Consider the following 15,122-nt stretch of genomic DNA (forward strand, 5'->3'; position numbering starts at 1 on the left):
TTGTATGTTCGTCCAGTGCTCGCTGGGCTGCATTGGCTTCTGGTTGCTGAATTAATACATAAGATCGCACTCATCACACACAGAGTGCTTGCCACAAATGAACCACAATACGTTGCTGATCTCGGCAAGGAGCATAAACCACCACACGAACTCCGATTATCCTCGCAGCGTTTTTTGCCTAGTCGTCGAACAAAGACGGTCAACGGCTTCGCGCGTATTCAGATGCGCTTCTGCGGCCGTCTGGAACGCTCTTCCTTTTGATATTTGGAAGCCACTGGAGCTAGGCCCCTTTTAAATCTAGATTAAAGACTAATTTCTTTTAAACTTATTTTTGTGTTTAGTATTGTCGTCCCTCCCCCACACCTCCGATTAGCACGGTTGGCTAAGTACGGTGCGAAAGAAGTTCAACATACATACGTGCATTCTGTTATTAAACATCGCTGTCGAGAGGCAAGCGTGGTGCAGGAGAGAGCGAGCACCTCGTTGTTTTGAGCGTGGGGCCCCGTGGGGCACCGTAAATTCAGGAGTGAGATGTCCCTGACTTTTCAGCTTCGGTTTATGATCCTGTCATGTACCGAGCCACAGTTGTTACGCTTTCCACAGGACGCCCATGTTATAGCTTGGCTAGGGCACCGAGAACTATGCTGTGGAGAAGCTGTGGTATTTTTTTGTATTTCGTTGAAAACATATTTTTTTTCAAACGTTAGAACCTGGAACAGTGAAGGATATGAGATCTACACGTTGTTTAATGTTAGTGATTAAATTATTCACTGCTTCCCTCCCCCGATTACATGCAAACAATGTCAATTGGAGAACACCTAAACATCTATTCTTACATGTTTTGGTGCATGTATTGTGAGATTTAAAAAAATAATCGATTATTCCGTGTACTAATCTGCTTTATATGTGGTAGCTTGCTAAAGTCTTATTCATGAAAGCTAAATCACGTGTGCATGGTCTTAAGATTTGTGTGCATGTGTGTGTACAGATAGTGGGGAGCGGTAGTGTAGCGGTTAGCGCGCTGTATTACGAACCCAGTGACCCGAGTTCGATTCCCACTCAGGGCCAACAACAGTGACGATTAACTGAACCGGTCCTGGGCCTCCCCTAGGTCGACTCAGCCTCAAATGAGTACCCGGTGCGGTGTGTAAACATCACCACTAGGGAGACAAAGACGGTCGGGCGTGGTGCTGGACACCCAACCCCCTCGTGTGCCGTGCCGGCCTTTATAGGTGCTCGCTAACAGCACTTTCCCCAACAGTGTGTTAAGGATATGTGGGCAATCTTTGTATTTATCTTTGTACAGATAGTTAAAACGGAAACAACACGAGTTGCCATTCTCTACTAAATGCAGTTTATTTCATTATGTTGTCTTTGTCAGCTAATGCACTATGCATGGCAGAAGCTGACTGGCAGAAGGGCACTGGACAGACCCAAGTGTTAGGGTTTAACAGACCAAGGCTAACAGATACACCAGCTTGCGCCCCACGGTGTAAACTCGATGTTTTATCTGCCGAGCGCTCTGGATTGCTACGAGCCTTATCCTCTGCCTCCTGCTGTTGTTGGAGGGTCTCCTACCGACAGCTGCCCAGTAGCAACAGTCACGAGCCTGATCCTTGAGAAGAAGATAAAATATGACGTTCTTAATCTACGTATGAATATGCCGACTGCATGCCACGTTATCTCACACTTGTGTTATTGATAGCTGTAATTTCAAAACCATTCAACTGCCTGTTTACACACATTATACGATAGCCTTATCAAACCTTGCATGTACTCCACTGATCTACGTGACTTTTTAAAGCTGGCACGGGGAGCACTTATTTAGTTCCTCAGGTTGAATGGAAGCAGTGAACAAGGAATGCACATTTTTTTTTATCTCGGAGACTGCATTCATCGCTCCCGGCGCGTATGTGTGCCGACTTCAGTCTCTCTCCACCAGGTAGTTTGTGTCTGCCTTGCACCTGCGTTTGAGACATGCAGCCTGTCGGCTGAGGATGCAGAGCTCGCTCGCGCTCTGACAGAGCCGCGCTTCGCTGCACAGCGGCTCGTATCTTCAAATATCGTTCTGCTTTAGAAACGTGCTTTTGAAGCCGAGTTCAAAGGGAATGTTTATTTAAATAATTTGTATCTGCTTTTGGGTCGGGTGTTTTGACCAAGACAACGTCGGTTTTGGCAAATGCTACCGCGGGTGATGCTCACCAATCGCGGCTCTCACAGCCGGGAGGACAGAGAGCTCGGTGATGGAAATCGCTCGTTGTTCCTACTTTCGGCACGGTCATGTGTCCGACACGTGTGGGTGACTGTGTGTTTGTGTGTATGCGTGTAGTGATGTGCGTGTCTGCAGGAACCTGCGTCTACGAGTGTGGCACGTGTGTTTGTCTATAAGCGTATGTGTGGCATTCCTTGGATGGGAAGCAGAAGTGTGGTGATTAGAACACTGCGCTTCAAACTCGACGACCCGAGTTTGATTCCCACTCATGGCCAATATTTCTGGTCAATATCTGAAACGGTTCTGGGCCTCCCCTAGGTTTTCCCAGCCTTAAACTAGTAGCTGGTGCAGTGTGTAAACATCAGCACTGGAGGAGATGAGGCCTGTGTGTGTGTGGTGTCCTGTGTTGACCTGCGTAGTTGCTCGCTAACAGCACTTGCCCAAACAGTCTGTGAAGGCTATGGGGGGTGGATCGTTGAATTTGTCCATCCCGGAGAGCATGGTGGTGGAGTAGTTTGCACCCTGTGCTACAATCCCAGTGACCTGGGTTTGGTGCCTAACCTTACCCATGGGTTGCAAGCGAACCTGTCCATCTCATATTTGACTTATCTTTTAAAAAGGGTTTGGTTTGGTGTAAACATTAGCACATGCGAAACAAAGGCAGCGAGGCATGATGCTGGCCTACACCTTAGATTAGCAGAGTTGGCTACGTCTGGTGCGAAAGAAGTTCAACACGCATGCTACCTCCATGTATGCTGTGCTGGCCTAATAAGCACTCCATAATCAGAACCTGCCTAACTGACCATAATTTGGGAAATGGGATCATTGGGGTTTTTGTCATTCCTGATGGTTTTCAGAACTGTGCATTGTTACCAAATATTCTTATTCACCGTGCACGAGCAGCATGCAAGGATGCACTTGCACTGGTATCGGCCTCGCTTGAATGTATCTACGCATATTGAACTTCTTTTGCACCATACCCAGCCAACTGATAATCGGAGGTGCGGGGAAAAGACATCAAACTAAACACAACAAACTGTTCTAAAAAAGGAGTTTTCAATCTATATTCAAAAGTGCACAGCTCCAGTGGCTTCCTAATATCGGAAGGAAGAGAATTCCAGGTGGTCGCAGAAGCACATCCGAAAGCGCGTGATGCGGTGACCGTCTTTGTTCGATGGCCAGCCAAAAGCCGCTGCGAGGATGACCGGAGTTCGCGTGATGGTTTATGCCCCTTGACGAGAAAATCCACATGGCTTGCATGAAGTTATACAGCAATGTATTATATAATGCACGTGCGAGATGATTAAACAAGTGCATTGACCCGGTTGGTCATTGGAATCATGACCGTTCGCAGGACGTCTTGGCTCATTGGCCGTCGCGAGCGCTGCAAGGGTGTCGAGCGCTGAGCCCTGGCGACGTCTCGCTGATGAAATATCCGTCCCGTGGGAGCCACATGTCACAGGCCGTGCCATGCTGGCAAGTGCCACACAGGTCATGATTACTGCGCTGGCAGTCGAGTGATTAATTGATGCTTTCGACGGTTCCAAAGTGTTATCTCCTCGTCAGATTTACGGGCTCCTCCGTTGCGATGCTGCGGGTCCTGAACGCAGCGTCTGGTGCTGGAGCTGGCAGCACTTGTGAACAAATATATGAGAATAAATAGAGTGAAATAAGTAAATAAAAGGTCGAATACATTAGTGCGCAGACCTTCAGGCTGTTGTGAGTGCTGGAAATCCATGGCACAGCTTCAAAGAGCTCAATGCCCAGTTGTTTCGATGCCCGTGTCCACAGCCAGCACTTGAGCCGAAAACTTCGGCGACTTTTGATGGTCGTGTGGACGCTGCATTCGCGCGCGCACGCACACACACACACGAGTTGCCAGGTGGTCTCGGTGGTAGTATCTTCGCTGGCGAGATGCGAATCTGGTTCTCCGTCCGCCTCTGCGTGTAGGTCAGCCGATATCATGGCGGGCGTGGGGGTCTAGCGTGAGGAACAACTGTGTGGAGCGCACATTATTAGCTCCACCTCACCGTGATAAAGTATGTCACAGCAGCACTGCAATGGCTAAATTTAACCGAGCAAAGAATTACCGACAATTAAACAGAATTGGCCACTTACATGGGTGCTTTGTTGGACCGCGGCATCACGATACAAGGGCCCCCGCGTCTGGTGAGATTATGAAAATCGGCGATCTGGCGGCACAGTTCTGTAATCGTGAGGGCAGCTCGCAGCTTGGTGGGGGATCTCCGTTAATATTATTGCCGCGGCGTTCTTCACTGCGCCGCGGGGAGTGCGGAGGAGGCTCGCAGATTAAACTGCGGCCGGGGTCTGTGCCCTGGGCTCTCGTTGTGTCTCACCGAGGCCGCCGCCTCCACCGCCGCGGTGTGTTAGAAGAGGGGAGGGTGGTCTAGTGCTCAGAGACCCCCAGCGCGTCGCGAGGCGCTCTATCACTTTCATCGTCTCGCATCTCTCTCGCCGCTCTTTGAGTCGGCAGTTGTTTTTAAATTAACCATCCTTTGTTAATCAGCTATGTTGACACGTATTTAATAATGACTTTTGTTATTAGTGTTTGGTAGTAGTAATATTTGACAAAAGTCTGTTTCGAGCACCTGAGAAAGACTTTATGCCAAATCCATGTTGGCGGCAGTGTCGGTAGGTTGATGGCTTGATGAGTGGGCTGGTCGGCTGGTAGGTTGATGGGTATGTTGGTCGTTGGTGGAGGATTGGTATCTTGGTGGGTAGATGATTGGGCTGGTAGGTTGGTGGACATGTTGATGGTTGATTGGTGGACTGGTGGGTTGGTGAGTAGATGAGTGGACTGGTCGGCTGGGAGGTTGGTGGGTATGTTGGTGGTGGATGGGTGGACTGGTAGGTTGGTGAGTAGATGAGTGGACTGGTCGGCTGGTAGGTTGGTGGGTATGTTGGTGGTGGATGGGTGGGCTGGTAGTTTGGTGGATAGGCGGCTGGGTTTCGTGCGAAGGAACTCTGGGTGTTTGCGCTAGAGGCCGCCCTATAGAGAAGGTAGCAATAAAAACTTCCAAGTTATACATTTGATTAAACCCATCTTTTATTGGACCATATCATAAAATGTCAAACATGAAAGGGAGAAAAAAAGTATTTAGAAACAATGAAATTTATTTAAACCATAAAATCACGTTTGATAAATACTAAAACATGTTGCGTAACTTTATTTTTCATGATGAATGCGTCACACTTCATCTTACAGTCAATTCCGTCTTGTGTTTTGCTTGTGTACTCTTTAAGTTGATGCGGCTTGCCCTGCTGTATGGTACCTTGATACACATTGCCGCGTATTTATCTACACAATGTGAATACAGCAACACCGACTTGGGAGGCACAATTGAACTACGTATCGATAGTTCAATTTGAATGTACAATTTTATTGAGAGACTGTGTGTTGTCTTGGTGTGGTTTGGGACTGTTTTTGTTGTTGTTTTTTACTGGCTTGCCCAAGCTTGCATTTAGTGTTGAAAAATTGCTATGCATTAATGTACTTTAGCAATTTGTGCTTATATACGTCATTTATTTCGAATAATGTATGTATTGACTTGTAGTGACTTGCTTGCCTTTCCTAGACTTTGCACTCCCATCGGTTTTTGTCGTGTTTGTTGTTGTGGCCTGGTGAAGTGAATTCAAAAGCAGTTCTTGAACAACATACATAACAGGAACACGTGCCAATAGCACAACTGGAATATAGTTCATGGCCATTAAATATTTAGCAAATGTGAAACATTCTGTTTATCATATTTTTTTCACACGCAATGTCATTTTGTGCACCATTTGAGCTGTGGTCTTTTGAATGACATCTGCAAATCCCCACGCCTTCCACGCCACTGACCCCTTGTGACCCCCATCTGGTATTGGGGCCCCAGGGCCCCCCCCCCACCTTCTGGACAGGGCTCCCTGGCAGGTGGTCTCCACAGCAGAGGGGGCACGCGGGGCTGCTGTGCTGCGGAGACCAACTCCCTCCCAGCAGCACGCTGCGGTTATTTTGGTGATGCTAAACTCAAAAGAGACGAGGACAGCATCTCAATTTGCAAGCGTGACCTTGGTCACAAATATGGAAAAAAGCAAAACAAATCAAATAAATTGCAACAATGAAGCACATAGAAATCAGAGCAAAAAACATTGAGAAAATCACGTGAGAAATCGTGAAAAATAGCACAAACATAGATCCGTGTTAAAACTATCGCTTGCCTGCAGAATAAGTCGGATCGAACATTGTTTCAGACTGCTCATAGTGCCATTGAATGTGAGCTTTGTGCAGTGAGTTAAAGAAGATGGCTTGAATGTTGCAGTCGGTTTGAGGAATCTTGGATCGTGCGTTGTGGTGCGGAATGAACGTTCTTGCCGTGGTTGTAGGAGCTGTCCAACAGCTCTCATCTCCATCCCCACAGGCAGATCTTGTTTAGCGTCACATCCATCTTGACACGAGGTTGTGTGAGCAACGTGAAGTTTATCAGGACACATATTTCCAGCTGTCTCTCTAGAAAGCAGTACAGAAGTAGTTTTTGCTGCTTGTGCATCGTACCAGTTGCTCTTCCTTCGTATGCCTGGGTTTTCTCCACACACTCTTGTTTCATATCACTTGCAGCAGAAACCTTCTGAAAAGTTATTCGGACTCAGTGTGGCTTTGCTGGGCACACACACACACACGCACAAGCGGTGTTGTTATTATTGTTGTTATAATTATTTATAATTTAGGGGGTGTGCCACACCCGGGCCCCCGTGGCAATGCGTAGTTTTTTTCTCACTGGCTTCAGGGCCATGAAGGAGATGGACAACCACCTCCACTTGCCCCAGCAGCGAGAGACTTTGGCGCTGATTGACGAGCTGCTCCCGTTCGTCCAATGTTTGGCGTTAACCTGCCGATGTCTCCGTCACGAACAGCGGGGCAAATCACCAAGTCTCTGGGCGCTTCTGCTGTATTGTAAATATGTGAATTTTACCTGGAGACGTCCGACAGCGTATCCTTGTCACTGCAGGCAGGACAAGCGGTGCTGCTGCTGTGTGTGCGTGGGCGGGCGCATGAGCGTGAGGAGCGGTGGCAATGTGGTTAGGGCATTGCACTTTGAACCCAACAGCAGGGATCGGGCACCCGAGTTCGATTCTTGCTCACGGCCAACATCGGTGACCGATATCTGAACTGGTCCTGGGCCTTCCTTAGCCCGACTCGGCTTTAAATGAGTACCCAATACGGTGTGTAAACATCACTACCGAGCAGACGAAGGCGGTTCGAGCGAACGTGGTGCTCGCCACACCACCCCCTCGTCGTGCGCCGTGCCGGCCTTCGGAGGTGCTCGCTAATAGCGCTTGCCGCAACAGTCTGTCGAGGCTTTAGGGAGATCTGTGTTGCGTGGGTGTGCCGGCTCGTGTCTGAGTGGCGTGGAGTGGCGTGTGCGTGCTGTACGCGCGCGTGTCTTCACGTGCGCGTGTGTTTGGAGAGAGGCGGGGTCGACGCGCCAGGAAGTGCGTGTGTGCGTAATGAGGTCCAGATGTCGGCAGGCGATGGTGGCCTCTGGCTGGACTCACTCCAAGCCAGCGCGGAGGCCTGGGCCAGCTACTCGGCAGGCACAAATGTGCATTTCATTAGGCGGCTTGTGTTACACAGGAAGTTTCCATTGTGAGTTATTTATAGACAGTGATTGTTTATGCCAGTAAAGCAGGCACAAGCCAGCGTGGATATCTGTTGTGGCCACGTCCATTAAAACCCTTACATTAATACCAAATTACACGGATGTGCATTGCATTTCACTAGGTTATGCCGTCTGGCAAACCTTGTGCTGCTGTGGTCAATGCACATGGCTCAGTTTTAAAACAAGAAATGTCAACGTTTATGCATGGATTTCAAGGGGAGGGGAAATTTCTCAAGCAATCATCGTGCATTTTTCAGTCATTAGGCTTACACTGGCCACAGATTGTGCAAGGAAAACCACAAATTCATGGAAATCATTGTTTACACGTGGCGCTATGTATAGCCAGCAGACGAGCACCGTTTACATTTCTTGCGTGCGCCCTGTTAGTGCTGCAGCTTCCCCTTTCCGTGCCCGCAGTGATTATTTTTTTCGGAAGCCCGGATTTTTTCTGCACCTCTCGACTTGCGGTGTTTGTATTGGAAAGCCCCAGCTGACGGGGACCGGACGGTCGGAAATACCGAATGCGCTACAAAGGGAATATTGTGCTAGCCTTGCGCAGAACCTGCTCTTGACGCTTAGTCGAAGCAGATGTGGCGAGCTGTCGGAAAGGCCCCGGCGAGCCTGGTGCCGCCATCCCATCCGAGACCCCGGGCCTCACTTCTCCTCAGCCTGAGGTGGACAGGGGTGGCAGCCGTAACGGAGTGCTTGGTGGGGGGGACCCACGTGGCATGACCCATGCGGCGTGACCCACGCGCTTTCCTCCACCGGCGCTCACCGCTTGTCAAGAATGGTTAGGCGCACTCGCTCGCCGCGTTGCATCTCGCGAGGACTGTGTTGTTTCATGGAAATGTGCGGGAGAAGAAAAACGCCACCGTTAACTCCGAAATCATCGTCCTGCGTTCATCCCGGGTTAGTGAGAAGTTGCCAATGAAGAATGCAAGCTATATTTCTATCTTGTGCGATCTACTGAATCCTGCCATTCACTAAACATATTACAATTCCTGGCACATGGCTGCTGTTTTGTCGTCCCCCGGTTGCCTTTTCATAATTGATGGCAGATAGAATAGAGCACACTTTGAGCGGAATGAGGCCAAAGCTTGTGCAAGCACTTGGCAAAGTGAAATGCAGTTTGAACGGCAATCATTTGTTTCTTTCGTTGTTATCGAAAGACATCAATGTATTACGCATTTTTATGGATTTTTATTGCATTTTGCTTGGCCTTTGTTGATAGCTCTTGAAGAGGTAAATTACTGTTAAGTTTAGGGTTTCTATGACATCTAATGGGTTTCACCGTGCATTGATTTATTTTGGTAATTTCAATGTTTTTTTTTATCAAACCAAGGGGAGAGCAAAGTGAATAGGCACTTCACATTGCATTAACTAGAACATATCCAATCAATTTCTCTGCAGTGGCCATTTACATGATGTTGACAGTGCAATTATAATTGATGTTAGTGGAGAGTATTCATGGGGTGAATTAAACCTGTGATATCAGTAATAGACGTCGGCAGGCTGTAATCATATTGTGTAGCTTGTCGGAGTGCACATTAAACATTCATTTAAATAAAAGCCCTAAGTCAGGTCCGTAGCCTCGCGTGACTGCGCCGTGTGGGCCATGTGATCATCAAAATGTGCTCGTTGGATGACCTGGAAATAACTGTGTGGAGCTTCTGCGACTTGTCCGAGAAAAAGGTCTTTCCACAGCTGATCTTTCTCTGGCGCTCAGTGGGGTGCAGACTGCCCAGGGCTCCAGGGCTCTGGGGCTGCTGCGTTAGGAGGTGTCCCATCCCGTGGCCCCAACGCTGTGTCAGGGTTAAGCCACCTTTCTCCGACTCATTTCTCTCGAGCCGATATGAAAACAGCTTCCGCCCGGCCAGCTGGCCGGCGTGGCACAGTTGTTTTCGGAGGCGGCTGGAATGCGTGGAGAAACGTAACGGATCTTACTGTATCAAGCGCGCACTGCGGTGGCCTGCTCCGGTTATCCAGCGGCGCAGTGCGATTCCCGTAGGAGACGGGCCTGTCAGCGTGCCGGGGTTTATCTTGACTATATGCGGCACGCGCATCATCCGCGGAAATCCCAAGCTGATTGCCTCTCGGAAGCCAGCACGCGCTCACAGGATTACATTTTCTGCAGGGCCTTAATTAAGACAAATGAAAGAAAAGCATTGAATGCCGGCGCGTGCGGAGTGGCTGGTGCGGGAAGGGGTGCGCGTGCTCGCTCGTGCATCGGCTAACGCCGCTTCTCAACTAGCACTTGCAGTTCATTGTCAGGGTCAACATATTTTCAGCTTTGCAAACAATGTTATCCATTCCCATCATGGCTTTGGAGCCCAGTAGCGATGCCGTTAATTACGTTTGTAATTAGGCACCAGTATATTTTCCAGAAAGTCTATTTTCTTAAACGGGCTACAGTATTTGGTGTGGAGTCAGCCAAAAGTATATTGATCTTTGTTATTCTTATACGTCACCGCGTGTGTATAAACCAAGATTGGAAGCTGCCCCAGCTTTGAGTGTTTTTTTTTGTTCGTGATGAGGATTTTGTCTGTGGCTGTAAAACGGATGTTTGTAGCCAGCTCATGAGACGCAGCATCCATCTCCACAAATCGCTGCGTGTTCTTTTCCTTGGTTTGCTTGTGAACCCAATGGTATTTTTCTCCCAATAAAGATCACTGGTTACTTTAAGTAAACAGTTTTTTGTTTAAGACCCCATACCGTCCCCAACTCGTTGATGAATTCATTTGTTGTTTTACATTTTGATTGCCTTATTGTTGACTTTAAATAATCTTCAGACAGCCTAAGACTCTTTATCAGAAAATTAAAAGCCAGATGCAAGCGTTGCAGACGTCTGCGAGTTAGGGTTCAATGATTAGGACACATTATTATAGTGGGTAACTGGCAGTCTCTCTAATTGCTTGACTGGACAATTTGCTCTTCGTAGAAACCCGTCAGTGTCTCGTTACTTAAATGGGCACTGCCTCAGCGCCTATCTCCGTAAGTGGCCTTGAACCAGTGACGGGAAATTCACATTCTTATGACAGGAATCAGTCCCTTCATCCGGACAACTTGATCTCTCACGTGGCGATACTGTCCAGTAGTTCCTCGGTTAACGTTTTTAATCCGTTCCACCAAAACTGTTGTTAACCGAAATAACTGTTAATCGAATTCTCACTGCATAAGTTGAACAATGGGTAAAAATCACTGAGTCTGCAAGAGAGCTGTTTTCCACTGTCACAAGAGAAAACATTGTAAATGAAGGCGGTCGAGGTCAAAACGCTCATAAATGGGCATCGCTGATTGGCTGGGGACATGGCTCAGCCCACTTACGAGCGCTCGGATTGGCTAAAATTGGCGCCCGCGTGCAGAACGTAAACATTACCATTAATCAAAATGTTAACGTTAGTCGAAACCATTTGGGTCCTATGGGAGGCGAAACGTTAACCGAAAAAAAAACGTTAACCGATGTCATTGTTAACAGAGGGAGTACTCTATTCATTTTATCACCACAATGGGATAATGGCCTAAGTCGATCCTAGACTGAGAGTTTAACTCAACCCTTCCACCTTTTGTTTGCGATCTCTGTCAGTGCAGTGATTTTCAGTCAAAACAAATCTCGAGATATTTCCATCCAAATGCTTTTTTTTCACAACCATGTTAAAATTCTTGACTTTATTTTCTTGTTTTTACTAAAGTAAGCAACTGGAAATGTTTTCCACGCAACACAAAAAGGGGCGTTGACTCCATGGCCCAGCGGTAGCGCATTCTCCGCTCGTTGCAGATGTTCGCGGTTTGAATCCGGCAGGCCGCCCTGGTTAAACTGTGGCCATATCAGCCATAAAATGCACACCGCCTGCCTCACAGTGGACGTTAAAGATCCCGTGATATTCCGGCGCCAGATTTAAAACCAATAAATACTACCCGCAATTTAATTGCTATTTCACAAAACAATTATTGTGCTCCAATGGCACACTGATGCCCACTGTCAGGCCAGTGCTGAGTCTCATTGTGCCACACAGGGACAACTGCCACTTGGGGTCCCCCCATATTTAATGTTTTAAATTCGGCACTTTGAGTAATTTAGGCATTTAACCAATTCCATTGAAATGCAACCAATTACGATCACTATTATTTTTCACCTTAAGTCTTCGGCTTGTTGGCAGACAGATCCAGATGTAATGTTCATATGTAGCCGCTTTACATTGTGTTGGGAAGTCTGCGCCAAGCCCGCACGTGCACCGGGCCTCCTCTCGGAGCCCTCTCTGATACCTAATTGATTTTGTCATTCGACCTTTCCAGTCTGGTGCTGATGAGGGCGTGCAGCCGCCTCCACCAGCACCACATCCATGCACCCCCCCCTCCACTCCCCAGGGGGGGTGCCAGGGAACTCTGCCAAAGTCAAGCGCTGAGAGGCTCCCAGACCCAGATAGGAGTGTTTATTTTTAGGGCAGATAGTCAGAATTGATTCTGGTAGAAGTAAAGTTTAGCAGAAAATCAAAAGATTCTGTGTGGAGATAAGCACCACAACGCAGTGCATGGGGCCTGGGAGCTGGGCTTCGGGCCAAAGGAACAACCCACAGCATGTGTGTCTATTCGGCGCGTGTCCGTGTGGGACCAGTAGTCCGGACGCCCTGTGCCGGGGGTGGCGCGTTGCGTCCAGGAGTGTGATTCTAGAGGAGCGCCTTACTCCCACCCGGCCTCGCGATTGCTTTGTTGAAACGGTATACTGCGCGGCGTTATATCGACTCTTTCACGTGGATGATGGCACGGTGCTGGTATCGCGCTTTTTAACCCGTCTCCACGATGTCTCTTGCGTTCATCTTCTTGGCTCTTTCGGTAAAGTCACGTAGAAGGGAAGTAATAAAATAATAAAAATAAAACATAATAAAATAATTCTCACGACGTTTCGGCCACAACGCAAGCAGCCGTCCTCAGGTGAAGACCATGTCTGTCGGGGAGACGCTGTGAGAATTATTTTATTATGTTTTATTTTTATTATTTTATTACTTCCCTTCTACGTGACTTTACCGAAAGAACCAAGAAAATGAATCCCTGCATTCACGAAAGCTTTAAATCGAAATTTAGTCTCTTGCGTTTTCACCGTTATGCCTTCCGTGGAGGTTGATGTCCCCATGTTGGTTACGTTGAGGTCGTAACTTGCGAGCTTTTAAGGTTCAATGTGCAAACAGCATGTGTGTTTGATCTTGTTTGGGTTAAGTTGTATTGTAGATGTAATTACTATTTATTTTTCTTGCATGTTGCCAGAAATAAGCGCGTATTGAATTTCACGTTCATCTAGAGAGGTAATGGTGTAGCTCCAAGGAGAGTAGAATGTTACGTCTTGTAAATTACAAGACATTTTAGGTTGCCTGTATTTATTTTCTATTTAGGTAAAGTAGATACAAATATGCCGAAATTCAAAATAAGTGCAAGTCTGTGTGTAGTTTTAATGCCCGGTTATTAAAACCCATGTAGAATTATTATTTCGACAGGATGTTATACGTTACTTACAAAACAATACAACTAATAACATGCAGCCTTCAACCATAAACTACAAAACTTTGCGACCGACAAAGTGCACTTCTATATGTCAATAATTTTGACATCGCCATTTGGCGTCATCATTCTCCAGCATGGATGACATCCTCAACATTTTCTAGTTTACAAATCCCAGCAACATTGTGTGTCCCTCATGCGGAAGCGGGCAACAAGTGAAGCGCATGTGTGTGTGTGCCTTCATAGGTGCTCGCTAACAGCACTTGCCCAAACAGTCTTTTCAGGTTATAAGGGGGGGATCTTTGATCGCCTCGGCCTGTCCCAAGGCCTCCCGCCAGCAAGCCTTCGACACTTCACTCGGCCTCAGAGTGCACCTGGCCTGCACGGGCGCCATGTTGATGTCGCCGCCACTTAGTGGCGGCCGTTGTTGTTGTTGCGATGGCTGGTGGCCGTGGCGCTGCTGTTGCTGCTGCTGCGTGATGCCGGCTCCCGGTACGAGCGCTGGCTGGAAGGGGAAAGTCGTGAATGGTGCCTGGTGATCATATGGTGACGTGGTGTTCCTTCCTCCCCCCCCCCCCCCTTACTATGTTGCAGCTTTGGCAAGCGGTCAGTGAGCAGCCTCCAGAGAGGGACAGAATGCATCGTGCTGGAGCCCTCCGAAATGATCGTGGTGAGTGTCGTGGGGTCGCCCCTCTCGGTGAACAGTGACGGCGCCCATAGCTGGCAGCATCTCAGACATTCACAACGTCGCTCCTGCAGCACTCGCCCACCTCCACATCGACACACAGTGCTGTTAATCACCCTGACGTGTGATCAAACGCTGTGAATAATGGTGCGAAAGGCTGAGCGTGACATTTTAAAAAAATGTGGCCGTTCTGCAAAAATATGGAATTGTCGGTTATACTCGAGTTTTATATTTGCATGGTGGAACATACGATGACTGAAAAACTGTTTAAACTAACAGTCATTTAGACAACATTCGGCACTTCTCGGAGTATCAAACACGTGTACTGCCGCTTTTCAAAGTATTTTAAACTAAAGCCACGTGAGTTTGCTTGAGGGAAAATGGCAGTGAGCGTGAGCTGCAGGGGGAATATGTTTTATACTGGACGTTCATTTGGACCGCTGTATGTCGTACAAACAAATTACAAAGATTTCACGTATAGTCTTTAAAAGATTGTTGGGGCAAGTGCTGTTTGCAAGGCCGATACGGCACACGAGGGGGTGGGTGGGCTGGCACCATGCCCAGCCGCATTTGTCTCCCAAGTGGCAATGTTTACACAATGCACTAGGTACTCATTTGAGGCTGAGTCGACCTAGCGGAGGCCCAAACCAGATTATCGTCACCGGTGTTGACCGTGAGTGGGAATCGAAATCGGGTCGCCAGGTTCGTAACACAGCTTACTAACCACGACGCTATCCCTCTTCATGTCGTACAGTCCATCCGTATACATGTACACTTGTAGTAAATAATACCCCACATACCCCTACAATAGAACAACCCCGAAGAACCATCAATCACCGCCACAGACAGGCCTGATGTTACTCAGAGCTGTGCCAAACTCTTGAGTGCTGCTGCAAATCCTTGTAGAGCGGTGGTAAAGACCAGCTGCCAGGATAGAGAACTTAACACCTGGCAGCTTGGAACGACGTGCGGCTCAGTTTATCTGCTCCTTTGCCAATATGTTCTTGGAGAAACAACAGATAATGAGTTTAATTAACTGGACAGCAGAGAGACTAAATGTTCCTTGAAATTAAATTAA

At 47.9% G+C, this 15,122-nt stretch overlaps 1 protein-coding gene across 7 annotated transcripts in view; it reads left to right on the forward strand.

Annotated features, from left to right (window-relative positions):
* LOC144720673 (rap guanine nucleotide exchange factor 2-like) overlaps positions 1-15,122 on the forward strand; it is a 232,657-nt gene that overhangs the window by 148,366 nt on the left and 69,169 nt on the right. For all 7 annotated transcript variants that reach the window (XM_078597611.1, XM_078597614.1, XM_078597616.1 and 4 more), the window contains one exon: positions 13,954-14,029. In XM_078597611.1, the coding sequence (XP_078453737.1) occupies positions 13,954-14,029 (76 nt within the window). The remainder of the gene's footprint in view (positions 1-13,953; positions 14,030-15,122) is intronic.

The sequence above is a fragment of the Lampetra planeri genome, chromosome 9, assembly GCF_965212315.1.
Source record: "Lampetra planeri chromosome 9, kcLamPlan1.2.h2, whole genome shotgun sequence".
In the NCBI taxonomy this organism is placed as follows: Eukaryota; Metazoa; Chordata; class Hyperoartia; order Petromyzontiformes; family Petromyzontidae; genus Lampetra; species Lampetra planeri.